The sequence below is a fragment of the Mytilus edulis genome, chromosome 3 (assembly GCF_963676685.1).
Source record: "Mytilus edulis chromosome 3, xbMytEdul2.2, whole genome shotgun sequence".
Classification (NCBI taxonomy): domain Eukaryota; kingdom Metazoa; phylum Mollusca; class Bivalvia; order Mytilida; family Mytilidae; genus Mytilus; species Mytilus edulis.
In genome coordinates, this window is record NC_092346.1 from 30,921,388 (window position 1) to 30,941,740 (window position 20,353).

Below are 20,353 nucleotides of genomic sequence, written 5' to 3' on the forward strand. Positions count from 1 at the left end.
AAGGAAAATCCAGAAAAGTGCTTGGATGCATTAAATTTTTAAACGTGAGGGTTCTAATTTTTTTCTATCTATATTTTCCATTTTGTAATATGTGTTTAAAAGCATTGTTTAATTTTAAATATTTCAACGTGAAAAATAATATGTGTCACAATTCATTGAAGTTTAAAAGGATAACAGTCAAGACTAGGAAAAATGTGCATGAACATATTACAAGAACTGTCCTCCAGAATAGAAAAAATAAAGTGTTAGAAATTTGTATAACTGAACACCATGTTAGCCCTAAGCATAAATTTTGTCTCGATTGATGAAGAAGAAAAAAGCCAGACTGAGGTGCTCTGTTTCCAATGGAGTTTGCATCTGTGACATCAATAATGAATTAGTTTGTAAATAGGTCAGTTTATTAGGAATCCCTTGTTATAGAAAAGATCAATGATATTATGACTTGCATTAGCAAGGGTACATCTCATTTCCAAGGAGATTATTTCACACTTGTATTCAGTCATTTTGGTCATGAAGTGACAATGTTGTGTTTTAAATTGAACAAGGTTAATTGCATGTATTCAAACTCCTACTGTATGAATGCGATGATATTTTCAATTCTCAAGGCTAAATAACTATTTTAAGTCTATAATTCTATTCAAGATGGCAGCACAAAATGTAATTTGAATGGTATTGGTGACACAATGGTCTGTTAAAATCATCTGACTGGGTTTGTGTGTGAGGTATTGTAATCATTTTCACCAGTAAATTAGTTTTAGCCTTAAACGGTCATTTTGATCATCTTGAAAGTCTGAACAATGAATTATTCAGTTGTGTTCAGTCTTTCAGTTCATTTTCAAAATAAATTGCGACGGTAAATTCAGTACTGTTTAGACAATTCACTTGCAATCATTTTCCTAAATTGGGGTACCCAACAAGACGTTATTTTTGCCATATCTATTCAAATAAAGGTGACGAAGAATATGAATTTGTTAGTCATACTCACAGTTTTGGTAAATAAATATCCTTTTTGAAACAATGTTAAAAGGAGTAGGTCCGGTAAGGACCGATTTTGGCCTCAATTTCAGGTTCATCTGATTAAAGATTTTGACCACTTTTATAACACTTAAGTGTCTATTTCATTTGATTCAATTATTTAATGTGAAAGATTTTAACAAATTTAGTCATTAAAAACGATCCGATTCAAGCTCTAATATGAAAAATCTACCAAATATGCCGAAACATATCATTTTTCATATTGTTTTTGTCAAAAATGAAAGTGGCCGCATCCGTGTTCATCCTCAACCTTTATATATGTTATGTATTATCATGAAATACAACTTACATTTCAATATTAAGGATGAACACGAATGCGGTCACTTTCGTTTTACACTGAAACCGTCTAAAATTTAACCAAAATGCTACAATTGTGAAGATTTCAGTAATTTAGCATGACTTAATGGTGATAGTACCCGATATATGTGCATTGTATTATCAAAAACAGAACATATTTGTGTAGCAGAATAATTCTACTGTTCAATAAATAACTAAAAGTTTACATTTTAACAATTTTGTAAAACTGCTATATTTTTGGGCCAAAAAGTGGTCTTACTGGACGTACTCCTTTGTAAAATCTTTTAAAATCTATATTACCAAAGATGGACGATCTTTTTATAAAACCTTTTTTTTTAAAACAGCTATATCAGATGCTTTTTCTAGCGATTTTCCAATCAGAAAAGCTTAATATTTCTTGTTTATTCTCATATAATATTTGGGAGACAGAACAGTCCTTTCTTTACAATTTCATCGTACTTCTGACCAAATTTAATTGACATTTTTTTTACATTTTCACCTATTTTGTCGTGTTTGTTTAGTTCACACATGACATTAATTGAATTTTATGCGACTGTCATACAAGTGAGAGCTATGCAACCAAGTTTAATCCACGTTTTCTAGATGTTACACTATTGTTTCAGGTTACGGATGAAAGTTGACGTTTATTACGCACCTGTCTGAAGTCAGGAACCTAATGTTCAGTGGTTGTCGTTTGTTGATGTGATTCACAAGTGATTTTCGTTACACGTTTTATTTGTTATAAAGATAAGACCATTCAATGGTTTTCCATTTTGAATGGTTTAACATTAGTCATTTTGAGGGCACTTTATATCTAGCTGTTCGGTGTGATCCAAGTCTCCGTGTTGAAGGCCGTACTTTGACCTATAATGGTTTACTTTTACAAATTGTGACTTGGATGGAGAGTTGTCTCATTGGCACATATACCACGTGTTATATCTATATAAGAGCATGTCTGTATAAAGTCAGGAATAAGACAGTTATTATCCATTCGGTTGATGTGTTTGAGCTTTTCATTTTGCTCCTTTTGCTCAAGGACTTTTCGTTTAGAGTCGTCCCCCCCCCCCCCCCCCCAAGTTCAGTATTTTTTTTATTTTACTTTTTTGGTCTACTTTACATCGTTGTCCTTCATCAAAGAGCTAATTGATTACTTGTAAGGTAAACAGTTATCAAAGTTACCAGGATTATGATTACAATCCCCTTCCCTTTCATTAATGTGACCTACCGAATTAGACTATTTACCGGATTTGTTATAACATGAGCAACGGATCTGCTTACCCTTCCGGAGCACCTGAGATCACCCCTATTTTTTGGTGGGGTTCGTGATGCTTATTCTTCAGTTTTCTATGTTGTGTCATGTGTACTATTGTTTGTCTGTTGGTCTATTTCATTTTTTGAGTTGTCAGTTTATTTTCGATTTCTGAGTTTGACTGTCCCTCTGGTATCTTTCGTCCCTCTTTGAGTACGCCAGACGCGAGATTTTCCCCAATAGACCACCTTTAAATTACGAAAATCCATTTCAGAACCAACTAGGATTTTTTGTGCATCATCATCATATTTAAGTATAAAAATGTGTGTCCCCTTCTGCTCACATTAAACAGGGACTCTGTTTGCAATACAAGGACCAGTTCGCAAGATATTTTTTGAGATGTATTAAAACATTCATATTCTCTGGGAGGCTGTACAAATGGTTTTATTGTGAAACAGCAAGGTGTGCAACAAAATCAATTTGAGTGTATAAAGAATAATAATCTAAATCTTTTCAGACAAGTTTGAGTAGAACTGCACAAAAATCTAGATATGTAATAGAAAAGTAAACACTGTTCAGTGTCTTCCAACCAACAGATTTTCAAACCCTTGTTATGACAAAGAAGCTGATAATGGCTTAAATGACAAAGTCTCATAACATGTATTTATATTAATGCATTTTATTATTATATACCAATTATCGTTTAACGGATAATTAGGAGCGTCTGATAAAAATATTGTCTTTATCCTCTGTGCTATAAATATCCTTCTGAAAAAAAATCAACATTTTAATAATCTAATAAAATTTCTATCGAAGGCTCTATCTTACTATGCCTTTTATTAGTTTACAGTGTAGCTGTAATGACAATGAAATCAGTTTTGACAATTTTCAATGCAGATGTTCTTCAATTTACACTGCTGCAGGATTTTGTCTTTGTTCCTTTTCTAATAACATATTACACAGTTGGCATAACAGAACTTCCTGGGTATATATGAGCTCCCTTACTTTCTTTCTTGTCGCTCGACATTTACAAAATCTACTCTTCATTGATACAGTCTAAACAAATTAGTAAAACAAATGCAAATAGATTCCTTATAAAAGAAAAGCTACAACCCTGGTTATTTTCTGTTCTTGCTTGTGATTTCTTTTAAGTAATCACATGCTGAAAGCATGGGCGTACCTCGGTGCTTGATCGCCATTAAAAACTAATATGGCCTTTACATTTATATGTTATTGATCATATAACTTCATGGATAATTTCTCTGATATGGTTGTTTTCTTCGTCGTGACTGCTTAATGATAATTTTGTTTTATGAATATATTTGATGAGAAAATATCAGATATTTATTTATATTTTCCGGAAATAAACTTTTTGTGCTGACATGAATTATCATTGATATGGTGATATTTATAAATTATATGTTTACAAAATTTAGAATTTTTGAAATACTAAGGATTTTCTACCCCAGGCATAGATTACTTTAGCTGGATTTGGCAAAACTTTTTTGGAATTTTGGTCCTCAGTGCTCTTTAACTTCGTACTTTATTTGGTCTTTTTAACTTTTTTGGATTCGAGCGTCACTGATGAGTCTTTTGTAGACGAAACGCGCGTCTGGTGTATATACAAAATTTAGTCCTGGTATCTATGATGAGTTTATTTATACATCATGTCTCACATTTGTGGAGTGCTTTAATCTTTATTAATAGAACATAGTACCCATACTGTATAAATAAACAGACAGAAAATACCAGGGAACAATTAAAAACGGAAGAAATACTGACAAAAGCATTGAGGGTCGGAATGTTTCGGTTCTTAGACGTTTATTAGCAATAGTAGCTATTTTAGTTTCATTTGATGTTTCCTTAAAACAGGATTTCAGTCAACTACATAATTTTCAACGAAACAGTAAAATTACCGTGGCCATATTCGTCAACGGATCAATACCCCAAACCAGATCCATGGACACTTTTGATGACAACTTTCTTAGTACCACTGCCGTGTCCGTAACCATATCCTGACCCTGATCCTGATCCATGGAGAGATGTAACTACAACTTTCTTGTTACCGCTGCCGTGTCCGTAACCATAACCTGACCCTGATCCTGATCCATGTACAGATGTAACGACAACTTTCTTGTTACCACTGCCATATCCGATACTATGTCCTAACCCTGATCCATGGACAGATGTAACTACAACTTTCTTATTGCCACCGCCATATCCGATACCGTGTCCAAACCCTGATCCTGATCCATGTACAGATGTAACAACAACTTTCTTGTTACCACTGCCGTGTCCGTAACCATATCCTGACCCTGATCCTGATCCATGTACAGATGTAACTACAACTTTCTTGTTACCACTGCCGTGTCCGTAACCATAACCTGACCCTGATCCTGATCCATGGACAGATGTTACTACAACTTTCTTATTGCCACCGCCATATCCGATACCGTGTCCAAACCCTGATCCTGATCCATGGACAGATGTAACTACAACTTTTTTGTTACCACTGCCGTATCCAGTACTATAACCTGACCCTGATCCTGATCCATGTACAGATGTAACAACAACTTTCTTGTTACCACTGCCATATCCGATACCATGTCCTGATCCTGATCCTGATCCATGGACAGATGTAACTACAACTTTTTTGTTACCACTGCCGTATCCAGTACTATAACCTGACCCTGATCCTGATCCATGGACAGATGTAACAACAACTTTCTTATGACCACTGCCATATCCGATACCATGTCCTGATCCTGATCCATGGACAGATGTAACTACAACTTTCTTGTTACCACTGCCGTATCCGTCACCATAACCTGACCCTGATCCTGATCCATGGACCGATGTAACAACAACTTTCTTATGACCACTGCCATATCCGATACCATGTCCTGATCCTGATCCATGGACAGATGTAACTACAACTTTCTTGTTACTACTGCCGTGTCCGTAACCATATCCTGACCCTGATCCTGATCCATGGACAGATGTAACTACAACTTTCTTATTACCACTGCCGTATCCAGTACTATAACCTGACCCTGATCCTGATCCATGGACAGATGTAACAACAACTTTCTTATGACCACTGCCATATCCGATACCATGTCCTGATCCTGATCCATGGACAGATGTAACTACAACTTTCTTGTTACCACTGCCGTATCCGTCACCATAACCTGACCCTGATCCTGATCCATGGACCGATGTAACAACAACTTTCTTATGACCACTGCCATATCCGATACCATGTCCTGATCCTGATCCATGGACAGATGTAACTACAACTTTCTTGTTACCACTGCCGTGTCCGTAACCATAACCTGACCCTGATCCTGATCCATGGACAGATGTAACAACAACTTTCTTATTACCACTGCCATATCCGATACCATGTCCTGATCCTGATCCATGGACAGATGTAACTACAACTTTCTTTTTACCACTGCCGTATCCGTCACCATAACCTGACCCTGATCCTGATCCATGGACCGATGTAACAACAACTTTCTTATGACCACTGCCATATCCGATACCATGTCCTGGTACTGATCCTGATCCATGGACAGAGGTTACTACAACTTTCTTATTACCACTGCCGTATCCGTCACCATAACCTGATCCTGATCCATGTACAGATGTAACCACAACTTTCTTATGACCACTGCCATATCCGATACCATGTCCTGATCCTGATCCTGATCCATGGACAGGTGTAACTACAACTTTCTTATCACCACTACCATAACTGTTATAGTCACCAGGACCATATCCTAAAATAGAATACACAAAATCATATATCATGTGGAATATGGGGTGCAATACAAAAGAACACACAGGTTATTAAAAAAATCAGGGTATCTTAGTTCAGTGACAGCATGTCATGCAACATTGTTTTCGGGAGCCTTTATATGAACGCTAAATTAAGTTCATTTGATATTGCTGGGTTGTTGTTTTTTCTCTTCAACTTTGTATTTGTTTGGCTTTATAACTTTTTTTTTTATCTGAGCGTCACTGATGACGTTTAATCAAATTCTGTTTTTCATTCATACAATTAATTACTTTAGTTCCGAAGGATTTTTCTATTTCAATTTACTAAATACTTTTCCACAAAATGTCATAATTCAAGCTACGCCGAGTGTTTACGTAATGTCAGAAAATTGAAAAGATATTAAGATAAGGACATCAAAGTTTATTGATACTGATACTACATGTCTTTCTTATTTGTCCATTTTTTTTATATAGCCTGAGCTATCAGACGAAGTAATATAGGACAAAAACAAGGGTAAACTAGCTCATATCCACTTTGAAGTCCGAATAAAAATGTTATCAGAATACAGAGGAAAATGAGAAATCAAAGATTCCAACGTTTCTGACTGATTAGTCGGAAACACACTGACAATGCCATGGGGAAAAGCTTAAAACGATTAAATGAAAATTAACAGTTAACAAAATATCATATGAAAAATATTAAGACTGAGTAACAAGAACCATTACAAAAGAATAAGGGGATTTCGGGTGCTCCGGGAAGGTAAACAGATCTAGGTGTACAATCCTGGTATCTATGACAAGTTTATCACATGTCGTGTTGTTTATGTAAATACAAACCCGGTATGGCTACCAATCTAATTCAATCATCGCCGGGATATTGCAATTCAGTATGATATATATTCATATGATTTAAATTGAATTTCTAATCATGGTGGTCAAAAAGAAAGATAGGAAATCCGTATCTCATAATGTTAAAGATTAACAAATCAATCATACGACCAACATAGGACATATACACCATGCATTAGTAACAGATCTGTAAGAGGACCTTATGTTACTATTAGTTTTACCTCCCTTTTTTAACAGAAATGTTTATATAGATTTAATTTCGAAGTAAGATTATTTAAGAACAAAATGTATTTCGAAATATGAAGGCCTCTTGTGGTCATTTCCTTTATGGCTTATAGGCAAGGTTGAACTAAATAGATTTTGGATTTTCTTTTAAATTCTTTTTTTTTTGTGTCCTACAGCTCCTAGGGTATTTAAAAAAACTTGGGGCATTAGTGGAAAGGGGGAATCTGAAGGATCCTGATCCCGAAATCCCGGGCTTCAAAACATAAAATCCTGAGGTCCCGAATTTAAAGAAATTTAAATCCCGACATCCCGAAATTAGAAACAAGAATTCCCAGATTCGAAAGGATCAATCCCGAAATCCCGAGCTGAAAAACACCCAATGCCGACGTCCCGAAAAAGGTCCTGCAACCCACCCCCTTCATTAGTGTTCATGATAAATATAAATTTAAAAAGCGCTCCAGAGGCACTAAAAGCGTAATTTCTTATTTTAATTTCTGCTCATGGTTTGTTTGGAAAATTAATACTGAGAATAAATTTTCGAAATGCACACAAAATGCATCAGATCAATTAGTTTTTATTGAATGTCTCTCCGATATCTTTCGCCCTTGTTTTGTATGATAAGGTTTTAATTTTATACCCCGGGTCGGTGCCATTTCTGGTGGACTATATATTGCTGGGGTGCTTATGGATTACATTTATATGTGAATGAAATAATTTTGAATTGATTCTGAAAACATTGACATCTTGTTTTTATAATAGTTGGCTTTTCTGGTGAAGGTTTATTAAGAAAAGTGCTTCAATATATCTTTTAATTTTTTCAACTAATGCAAAGTGTTATACGGATTTCGACGCTTTTTCAAATATTCTAAAATTGTTGGTTTATTTACCAATATTTACGAGACTCTTTGTGAGCAGTATTTTTCTCCATATGCGCAAATAATGCGACAAAATGCATTCAGTTTCATGTTATTTCGAATTGATACACCTGATTTATGAATAAAGGTTTGACCACAAATAATTTTTGCAAGGTCTAATCTGTAAAAAAATTATTACATCAATATCTAACTAATTGTTTAATCGAACGACAATCTTATTCATCGGGATGACTATAAAATTCTTTTTCACATTTTCTGACACCAAACACGCAAAACAATGGATGTGTTTTTTAATTTGATAGATGATCTTTGTGATTTTTTGTAAATGTTTGTTTGTTTTGAGATTGTAACACAGTGATGACTGCTGTTACCATATTTTAAAAGTTTCTGTTTTGAATATTCCTCGGTTTCAGTCAGGGTTGGCAAAAACCTGGGTTTTATGAGTATTGCCCAGCCCAGTGGGAAATACTGGGAAAACCCGGGTTTTACTGGGTTTTAGTGGGTAATACTGGGCAATACTGGGTAATATAAAATATTTGTCTGAATTTTAAAGAGGATTCAGTGATAAACACAAATGCAATACATTTAATAAGATATTTATACCCTATTTTGTTTGTTTAGCATTTGTCTAGATTGGCAAACTGTAAATAGAAAGCAAATAAATCATTTTTTTTTTCAAATGAATATAGCTCCTATTAAGAATTAACAATTACATGTATTAAAGAAACATCACATTTAGATAATGTATATGTACTGTCACTAATTAATAAGTAATTATTCAGATTAGAACATAGATTTGTTTATGTAACAATAATCAGTCCTTTCAATTTTATAAGTGTTAATGGCATCACCCTGTAGGGTGTTTATTTAGCAATATGAATGTATAACAATTAAAATTAACAATTCACTTAAACACTGCAATAAAATGCATTTTTTCAAAGTTTGGACTATTGAAACAATACTTGGTAATTAAAAGGTATCTTCAAATGTGCAAATCTTGTATTCTGCCTACATATAAAATTAATAGAAAAGAGAATGAAATTGAATTTTCTAGAAATGACTGTCAATGGTTATCTGTATAAAAAGTATATATTTAGCTGTTATACTATGAAACTATAACAAGTCTTTACTATTTTGTGTTAAAATAAGCTTAAAAAATCATATTGCCCAGTAATGCCCACTATTACCCATTTCTGGGAGTATTGCCCAGCCCGGGAAAACCCGGGTTTTCCCGCCCGGGAATTCCCGGGTGGGTAATACTTTGCCAACCCTGGTTTCAGTACTTTGTGATTATTCATATTTAATGTATAGGCCTTTGTCCACGGTTATATCAGTTCGTCAAAGTTTGTAAACATATTTGGATGACAACTATCATTTCGACTTTGAACATCACTAGAGAGACAATAATTATCGAAAAAAAACACATCATTGCAGTAAAATTGGTATCGTTTAATGTTTTCAAGAATAATTTCGGTGTCAAAATGTAAAGTTCTTACTTAAAATATATTGTCGAAGTGATGTATAGTTTTTCATGTATGATACCGCTTTAACATAATTGAAAACCGTTATTTTATCCCTCCTGGTTATACTTACCATTGTCATATGTGTTATATCCTTTTCCATTATATCCAAACGGCAAAATCTGTGCAATTGTGTTCCTTCCACCATTGTATCCACCATATCCTTTTTGTCTTTTATGTATGACAATATTCTGCTCGAAAGGAACACATCCATATCTACTGTTATATCCATTACTGCCATATCCAGTACCATATCCCGACCCTGATCTTGATCCATGGACAGATGTAACTACAACTTTCTTGTTACCACTGCCATATCCGATACCATGTCCTGACCCTGATCCATGGACAGATGTAACTACAACTTTCTTGTTACCACTGCCATATCCGATACCATGTCCTGACCCTGATCCATGGACAGATGTAACTACAACTTTCTTATTACCACTGCCATATCCGATACCATGTCCTGACCCTGATCCATGGACAGATGTAACTACAACTTTCTTATTACCACTGCCATATCCGATACCATGTCCTGACCCTGATCCATGGACAGATGTAACTACAACTTTCTTATTACCACTGCCATATCCGATACCATGTCCTGACCCTGATCCATGGACAGATGTAACTACAACTTTCTTGTTACCACTGCCATATCCGATACCATGTCCTGACCCTGATCCATGGACAGATGTAACTACAACTTTCTTAGTATTACTACCGTACCCGTTACCATAATCTGACCCTGATCCATGGATAGATGTAACTAAAACTTTCTTGTTGTTACCATTGCCATATCCGATACCATGTCCTGACCCTGATCCATGGACAGATGTTACTACAACTTTCTTATTACCACTCCCATATCCGATACCATGTCCTGACCCTGATCCATGGACAGATGTAACTACAACTTTCTTATTACCACTGCCATATCCGATACCATGTCCTGACCCTGATCTATGGACAGATGTAACTACAACTTTCTTATTACCACTGCCGTATCCGTCACCATAACCTGACCCTGATCCATGGACAGATGTAACTACAACTTTCTTATTACCACTCCCATATCCGATACCATGTCCTGACCCTGATCCATGGACAGATGTAACTACAACTTTCTTATTACCACTCCCATATCCGATACCATGTCCTGACCCTGATCTATGGACAGATGTAACTACAACTTTCTTATTACCACTGCCATATCCGATACCATGTCCTGACCCTGATCCATGCACAGATGTAACTACATCTTTCTTATTACCACTGCCGTATCCGTCAAAATATCCTGACCCTGATCCTGATCCATGGACAGATGTAACTACAACTTTCTTGTTACCACTGCCGTATCCGTCACCATAACCTGACCCTGATCCTGATCCATGGACAGATGTTACTACAACTTTCTTGTTACCACTGCCGTATCCGTCACCATAACCTGACCCTGATCCATGGACAGATGTAATTACAACTTTCTTGTTACCACTGCCGTGTCCGTAACCGTAACCTGACCCTGATCCTGATCCATGGACAGATGTAACTACAACTTTCTTTTTACCACTGCCGTATCCGTCACCATATCCTGACCCTGATCCTGATCCACGGACAGATGTAACTACAACTTTCTTGTTACCACTGCTGTGTCCGTAACCATAACCTGACCCTGATCCTGATCCGTGGACAGATGTTACTACAACTTTCTTGTTTCCACTGCCGTATCCGTCACCATAACCTGACCCTGATCCTGATCCATGGACAGATGTAACTACAACTTTCTTATTACCACTGCCATATCCAGTACCATACCCTGACCCTGATACTGATCCATGGACAGATGTAACTACAACTTTCTTGTTACCACTGCCGTGTCCGTAACCATAACCTGACCCTGATCCTGATCCATGGACAGATGTAACTACAACTTTCTTAGTACCACTGCCGTATCCAGTACCATATCCTGACCCTGATCCGGATCCATGGACAGATGTAACTACAACTTTCTTATTTCCACTGCCATATCTGTCACCATAACCTGACCCTGATCCTGTTCCATGGACAGATGAAACTACAACTTTCTTATTACCACTGCCATATCCAGTACCATATCCTGACCCTAATCCGGATCCATGTACAGATGTAACTACCACTTTCTTGTTTCCACTGCCATATCCAGTACCATATCCTGACCCTGACCCTGATCCATGTACAGATGTAACTACAACTTTCTTATGACCACTGCCGTATCCAGTACTATATCCCGACCCTGATCCAGATCCATGTACTGTTTTGATGACAACTTTCTTATGACCAATGCCGTATCCGGCACCATATCCTGACCCTGACCCAGACCCATGTACTGTTTTGATTACTATTTTCTTATTACCACTGCCGTATCCGTCACCAGAACCATATCCTAAAATTCATAAATGATATGACATATTTAGTGGACTTTGGGGTAAAAATTTTAAAAATTAACCTATGGTTGATTGACATAATGCAGCATGTCACGTGTGTATCATTGTGGGTTGCAATATGAACCCTTAATAAAAGTTTATAGTGCTATGTTTGATTCGTTTACCCAACATCTCTTCTTATGCATATAAACAGCTTGTTATTTTTTGTTGTGTTTTTACGAAATTATTAATTCTACGTCAAATGCTAACAGAATAATTTTACAAACTAATATTATACAGAAATTAATTACAACGATAGTGATTCAAAGTGATATTCGCCAATTTTCCATTTGATACAGACTCGCATTCTATCACAGTGTTATATATCCCGAGTCGTCAGGCGAAGGGATATAGGACACTTACGAGAAAATACAAGACAGTTATATCCTGTGAAGCCAGAATAGTAATTATATTTTACTGGAGACAATTGATTTCAACATTCATTCCCATATCAATTTTCGTCATTTGTTCACAGTAGTATATGTAAATATATAATATTTAGTAATAAAATATATGTCCATATTCCTATACATATATTGTCAAGGATACCAATCAAATTCTATTTTTAGCCGCGAGGTTGCAATCGAATACAATACATATGCATTTTTTAAAAACACATTTATCATTATCGGTGTTCGAAAAAAATATATAAGAATATGAATAGTGTTTCATAAGCATCTAAAGGCTAGTTGATATAGCATACTATTGCTGTTGTATTTAATTGTAGCTCTAGAGTTATATTATATTTTGCATTAGGATGCATGTTAATGTTGAATAAATCTAAAATCTAAAGTCAAAGTTGACCTTTGATGCATTTGGCTTTTTTTTAGATTTCTTTTGGTCATACAGATCATCAAGTTTTCTAGTATTTATATATTCTTGACTTTCATTAACAAAAGTTTAACAGCTCCCGATGAATGTTAATTCAGAATTGCTATGAACGCACCAAACTTATTAAAGCGTAATTCATTTAAAACTTTTGATACTTCCTAATTTTTAATGTTACGAGTAATAATATCATTGAGAATAAAATTTTGGAAATGCATACATAATGCATCAGATGAAGTTTGATTTTACTTTGAGGACATTTTTTTGGACCATGTTAATATGCGTCATCACTATCATATAATCATCCATGTTTGTGGATCGTAAGGGTTGTATTGATGCCCTTACCTACTCCATGGCCGTATCCTGTGCTGTCGCCGTGATATCCGATGCTGCCTCCGTCAATGTTGACTAAAAAGAAAATGTTTTAAACATTTTACAAAATAATGCGTGTAATCAGTATAAAAAGTAAGTTCAAGTTTAGATTGAGTTGATATCCTGTTCACAATATCTTGGGCTTTAACTGTATTATAAATATTTGTATTTTAACACCATTTTTAAAAAAAATATCTTTAACTGTGAAAATCGCAATTGTAAATTCAAGATATTGGCTGGTGTATAACCATTGTCATTTCAATTGATCGGACGGAGCTTAAGTAGCACTCCACAGTTAGGTGTGTAGTTTCGCATTTTTGCCCCTGTGGATTTTTTAAATATGAGAGCTAGTGTGCAATAAAATTCATTTTTGGATAGCTGAGTATTAAAATAGCCTTTGTATTGGGTTTATATGAACATCAAGATTATGTAATGTATGTAATATAGGCTGTTTTCTGTATGACAGTCCGTATTTGCATGTCCCTACCATACATTGGTCCGGCAATTATTGTAATGTTTTTTTCCAACTTTTATCGCACGAACTTTGTGATTGGATTTTACGAAAAAATGAGGCGAAAGACACCCATTTTTTATTTGATCAATAGGAAGATTTATGAAAACAGTTTCTAAAAAGGTATCACTCAAAGGCATTGAAATTCTAGTTTGATCCAAATTTTGGGGGGCTATGTGACATGTCCACCCCCCTTTTTGCAATATGTTATGGTAAATAAATGCAGAATGTTGCCATGGATACACATAAAAGAAATTAATTTTTACTCTTTTAACTTTAGAAAATCAAATCTATGGAATATACTGATTACATACATATGCACATGTACAACACAAACAGTTAGGTTAATGAATTAGAATTCCAGGACTAGGAGATGATAAAACAGTTTGTGGCTCATTTTTAATTTTATTTTCTAACTGTGGAGTGCTACCTTAGGTTTAAATTTGCATAAGGACAGTCTATTTGAAGATGTGTGTGATAAAGATGATGGCCGTTATAATTATAGTTGATTTCTAATCACCTATCAGTGTCAACAAACAGATATACAAATGAACTGAGTGTATGATATAGGACGAATAACTTGACATTCCATTGATAGGTTTATCCCGACACACCTGTCTATAGATGGACTGGTCTTAAATAAGCCAACCAGTTAAGCCCCGCCCAGTCAAGTGAAATAAATTAAGTAAAATATCTACAGACAACGTGACTGTTGGGCCTTCGTTTGTTTCTGTCTTCTTTCTTATTTACAAAGGGGAAAGTATAATATTGCCACTCCTTTTACTTCTAAATTCTAAATTTTAATCATTTTATAAATCTATCAAATCAGTATTTCACAAAACATAAGTCTGTTTATTGAAATCAGTATTAATATTTTCACAAATATTGTTTAAAGTATTTGCTTAAAGGCTACAAAATCCTTGTACGTCCAATTTAGGATGCTACTTAGTTACATATATATACGGATATATTTAGCCAACTGCTTGGAAACCTCATCAATCAGGGTGTATGTTACTTTAACTTATGCATGCGTCGGTGAATTATAGTGTCTATATCCGAGATCCTTTCTCGCTTTCTAATTGATGAACAGCAATCTAATTTCGAATGGCGAAATTGTGACATTATCATTTTAAAATATGATCTTTGTGTAACCATTTGCCAAAACCAAAAAAATGTTTTTTATAGGTATAAGCAACCAGCAGCTAATCGGGTTTTTTTTTATCACCTTTTTGAATTAACAAAACTCCATTTTGAAATATTCTTGTATTTTATGAAAGGGCACCAAAAGTAATCACCATAGAATCGGATTTTTATATCATCTTAGTAGTAAAAATAATCGGGTCAACAGTATATTATTTTTGGAGAAAATTGTATGGATACAAAGACCATTAAAGTTCTTATAAATCACTCCTTAAAATGTTATGATTTTGTACCGAATTCGACAAGAAATGTCACAATTGACTTCTGTGAAACCCAAAGAGAAGAAGATCCGTAAAATGTACAAAACTCATCGTTAATCTGTTCGTGTATTCGGTCTCCTTATCTAAGATGATGGAGAATGAATGTCCCTTGAAAATGCGAAAAATACCACACTGAATTATTTGTTCTATCTTCAGCAAGCTTAAATATGGCTTTGTAAATTGTATGAAAACTTCAAGTGTTGTAAAACCAAGGGTCGATCAGTAATTATTCAAAAATTTGAAAGGTTATAGTTAAAAATCAGTTTAAAATTGTAAAAGTCAGAAAGATCTGTTCTATGAAAGCTGCATTCACATGAAAGGATTTGGTGCTCTAACGGTCAAATTGGCCACATGTCCAAAGAAAATGATTTATCTCTCTACCCTAGAAGTAGTTGAAAAACAATTACTTACCGAAAGCAACGCAAAGTATCACTAAACAGTGGCCTATAGTCCAAATCATTTTGATTTGACTGTGAAAATACAATGCTAAATCTTACGTTTTATAGTTTAAAAATCACATTAGCAGCCACGGAAAATTAAACCCTGCTTACACCCTATTTAATGAACACATAGAAACACGTAATTCTTGAAAGTTTTATGAAATAAACAATTTCACGGCTGCAATAAATCGTAGGTAATAAGTTGCGGTCAAATAGTTATGCATATGAATAATTAAGTAAAATGAAAAGATTCAATTTGTATTGATAATTTGTATAGGATAAATTAAAATAGACGTAAACTATAAGTAACATGTTGGTTGTAAATTGACACAATAAACAAAAATCAGAATGAGTTATATGTCATAGATTTTGAAGAGTTGCTTTAAATCGTGAATTTTTAAAATGTACAATAGGTTAGAAAGGTTCTGCTCTTTTTTTAATTCTTAACTTACGGGACTGATTTCGTGTTTTTTTTTTAAAAAAGATATTGAAACTTGAGAAAAACAATCCAAACCCATGATGTATTCGTATATTGAAGAACCAATTGCCCTTTAACAAAACAAATATTGAATCGAATGTCGAAGGCCGTATGGTGACCTATATTTGTTAATTTCTGTTAATTTTGGTCTCTTGTTGCTAGTTGTCTAATTTGTAATCATACCACATATCTTCTTATTTTCATATTGTCAGACATTCTTGCATAATTTTCGGATTTTAAGTTAAGAACAGTTAGTGCCCTATTTGGCTCTGAATTTTAATTTCACTGTTGCAGGATAACAAAAAAATGTTAATGTTGATGGAAAGCTTTCTTTTTTGAACTAACGTAAAGAATTCCAACTACAATTAGGAATGGATGCAACATGTGGAGCAGGATCTGCTTACCCTTCCGGATAACTTGTGATCACCCCTAGTTTTTAGTAGGGTTTGTGTTGTTCAGTCTTTAGTGTTCTATGTTGTTTTTTGTGTAATATTGTTTGTCTGTTAGTCTTATTTTCCTTTTTAGCCATGGCGTTGTCAGTTTAGTTTAAATGTCCCTTTGGTATCTTTTGCTTCTCATTTAGGAAATTTAGAACGCATGGTCCAAACTAAATTAATATTGAAGTCAGATAGGTGACTTATTCTTTTTTGCCGAAGTGTGTCCTTGGTGTCGCTTATCAAAAAGACTGTAACTTCGTAATGCGAGGAAAGTACTCATCCTTCCCCGGAAGAAGATTTGATAAAGTCCAATTTAAATTTGTTAATCTTAGATAATTTGCACGCCCACAAGTAAAACTTTCGTTCTAAAAATGATTCATTCCTCTTTGATAATTTAGCGAAATGTTAAATTATATTTATTTATCACAGACTTTCAACTTTTTTCGCAACAAATCATTTGATAAATAATTTTCTGACCTTTGTTATTTTATTTTGTCAAGTTGTTTATTGCACTTAATATTTTATTGAATAGTCTATGCGTGTTTCTCTATTTAGTAAGCCTTTTCTATTTCGTCTGTTACCTGGTCAATTTATTACTGTTGTCAAAATAAAAAGAATAGATTGACATATAAAAAGATTTAATTACAAACATACTATATTTTTATAGTATTTGCTATCTTTTTCCGGTACTTATTTCATTTAATAATAATGCCTTCTTTCTTTGTAAAAGTAACATTAGTTAGTTAAAAGAAGTATCGACAATCATTTTGCGTTTATTAAGAATGCAAAAAAAGTCTCTTGTATTTATCTGTTTGAGCTTTTATTTGTCCAGACCATAAAAAAATATAATATTTATCAAAAGTACCAGGCTTTCGTCTACATAAGACCCATCAGAGACGCTCAGATAAAAAAAAAGTTAAAAAGCCAATCAAATATAAAGTTGAAGAGCATCGACGACCTATAATTTCAAAAAGCTGTGCCAAATACGGCTTAGATCATCCTCGTGGACGCAACGTTCACCAGCAGTGTCATCGACCATGTGGTGTAAATAGTTATCAAAGATACCAGGCTATAAACCATCAAACTGTATTTCGGTGCATGATGGTTCTTTTACCAATACATGTTACTTTCTGGGATTTTGTTATGGCGAGTGAAAAATTCCGTAGTAGTTGTCATGTAAGACTTGCAGTATGAATGAAATATTACGATCAGTTAACGAGATCTAGCAACACAATCCATTCAAATTTCTAGGGTACTCAAACCTGTCCCTTAACACTTTTTATTCATGTGTGAATCGTTAAAAATGCGCTTCAAGTGTGAATTAAATCGTTAAATATGAGTAAAATATTCGTTCATTTTTTTAAAGGGTTCATAACTTTAAGATGTGTCATGAATTTAGTGCTTTGCACGACGTACAAAAAAGTATTCGTTTATTTGTTCAAATAGGAATCATAAGATTTTCATAACACTGATGTTTCTAGAAATTAGTGAAATGTCAAAATCATTTTGTGTATCACGGACTTTCAACTCCTTTTTTTCCCACAAACAATAAAAAAAATTGATGTCTGTCCTTTTCAATTATGTTCTTTTGTTAAGTTGTTTCCTGTACTTAACATTTTATAGTATGGTCTATGCGTGTTTCTCTGTTTATCCACCTTATTTTTTCATTTCGTCTGTTACCTTATCAATTTGCTGAAGATGTTATAATAAAAAATAAAAGATCGACCTATAAAAAGATTTTAATACTGACATACTATTCATGTACAGTATTACTATCATTGTATCCCTATTTTGACAATTTTACTTATTATGTCTGTTTTGTTCACGCGTCGTTATAAATGAAATAGAACTTGATGCGACTGTCATACAATTGAGAGGTTTAGTGCTATTAAACTAGGTTTAATCCACCATTTTCTACAATTGAGAATGCCTGTACCAAGTCAGGAATATGACAGTTCGTTTGATGTGTTTTATCATTTGATTTTGCCATTTGATTAGGGACTTTCCGTTTTGAATTTTTCCTCAGAGTTAAGTATTTTTGTTATTTTACTTTTTCGTGGTGCATATAACATAAACCAAATTCTGATAATGCTTTGGAGAATTTACCTTGTAACTTTGTGAGCTACATAAATCATTTGATTAAAAAACAAAAGAACAAAATTACGAAAGAAATTTCAAATCGAAAAGTCCGTTATCAATTGGCAAAATAAAAAGCACAAACACATCAAACTTATGGAAAACAAAAGACCAAATTATTACACTTTTACATAATGAATTAGTAAATGAAATTCATATAATTAGATTATCTTTAACTCAAATGCACTAAAAATATTTTAGACATTATCCCAAATTTCGTTTTTGTCCATTCTTAAAACATTCAACATGTCACTGCATTTTTATATGCATAATGTTTATTCGTAATGCAAGTGGAAATAAGAAAACCCATTACTTATTTCTATTTTAAATATTCTGAACTGAAATTAATTACCTATAATAATTTTATGTATTGTATACTACTAGAAACATATTTTCTTATATATTCATTAAATAAGGTGAAATCATTGCTTAATTTTCCGTTCATTCTAATGAGCTTCTTGTTCTATAAAGCAAACTTTTATACGGTTTCCTTGCTATTACTTTGCAATGCTTTGGTTTACATAACATTTTTTTGTATTGCATAAGGTAAGAGAATGTTTCTTTGTCACGTTTATCAAATTATATCTGTTTGATTTGCTCACATATATTTTGTAAATTCAACAACATACAACTGTCATGAGAGTGGAAAGTTTTACTAATAAACTCATCATAGATACCAGGATAAAATTTTGTATTTACGCCAGACGCGCGTTTCGTCTACAAAAGACTCATTAGCGACGCTCGAATCCAAAAAAGTTAAAAGACCAGATAAAGTACGAAGTCAAAGACCATTGAGGACCAAAATTCCTAAAAAATATGCCAAATACAGCTAAGGTAATCTATTCCTGAGGAAGAAAAGCCTTAGTATTTCAAAAATTCAAAAGTTTTGTATACATTTAATTTATATATGTGACCATATCAATGATAATTCATGTCAGCACAGAAGTGTGACTACTGGGCTAGTAAGAACGAAGTTGAAGAGAATTGAGGACCAAAATTCATAAAAGTTTTGCCAATAAAACCAGTTAAACTCACCATATTCTTCAAAACAATACATGTACCAAGTTCGGAATATGACATTTGTTTTCTAGTCATGCTATAAGTTAGATGACAACGAGCATTTGTATTTTATCAGGTTTTTTTTTTAAGTTTCCTATTTAATTAATATTGAAGTTCAGTAATTTAACTATTTCATTTTTCATTACTTCTACTACTATTTATTTGATTCTGTCAAGGAGTTCATATATTATGTTTTGACTGTTTGTTTTATCATAGAGAACCAGTTTATAATTTCAATACTGGCAAAGTTTTTTCTTGTAATAGTCTTCATCCGGTTCGTTATTGACTAAATAAAGTAGTATACCGCTGTTCAAAGTCATAAATCGATTGAGAG

The 20,353-nt window shown here is 33.9% G+C and overlaps 1 protein-coding gene across 3 annotated transcripts; it reads right to left on the bottom strand.

Moving 5' to 3' along the window:
• Window positions 1-3,237: 3,237 nt before the first annotated feature.
• LOC139516216 (fibroin heavy chain-like) lies at window positions 3,238-15,978 on the bottom strand. Of its 3 annotated transcripts, none has more exons than XM_071306175.1 (6): window positions 15,881-15,978; window positions 13,472-13,534; window positions 10,858-12,258; window positions 9,907-10,788; window positions 4,498-6,366; window positions 3,238-3,349 (listed from the first exon to the last, which is right to left on the bottom strand). In XM_071306175.1, exons 1-5 carry the CDS (start codon window positions 15,927-15,929, stop codon window positions 4,520-4,522), a joined length of 4,242 nt encoding a protein of 1,413 aa, XP_071162276.1. In that variant the 5' UTR covers window positions 15,930-15,978; the 3' UTR covers window positions 3,238-3,349; window positions 4,498-4,519. The 3 variants fall into 3 exon arrangements, with proteins under 3 accessions (XP_071162276.1, XP_071162277.1, XP_071162275.1); XM_071306176.1 differs by having other exon boundaries at window positions 4,498-4,775; window positions 4,851-6,366; window positions 9,907-12,258; XM_071306174.1 differs by having other exon boundaries at window positions 9,907-12,258.
• Between the last annotated feature and the right edge of the window lie 4,375 nt (window positions 15,979-20,353).

Coding starts and splice junctions, on each gene's coding strand:
- LOC139516216 (XM_071306174.1), bottom strand. CDS start 15,929: ATGATTTGGACTATAGGCCACTGTTTAGTGATACTTTGCGTTGCTTTC. Junction 13,535..15,880: donor GATACTTTGCGTTGCTTTCG/GTAAGTAATTGT, acceptor TTTTCTTTTTAG/TCAACATTGACGGAGGCAGC. Junction 12,259..13,471: donor AGGATACGGCCATGGAGTAG/GTAAGGGCATCA, acceptor TATGAATTTTAG/GATATGGTTCTGGTGACGGA.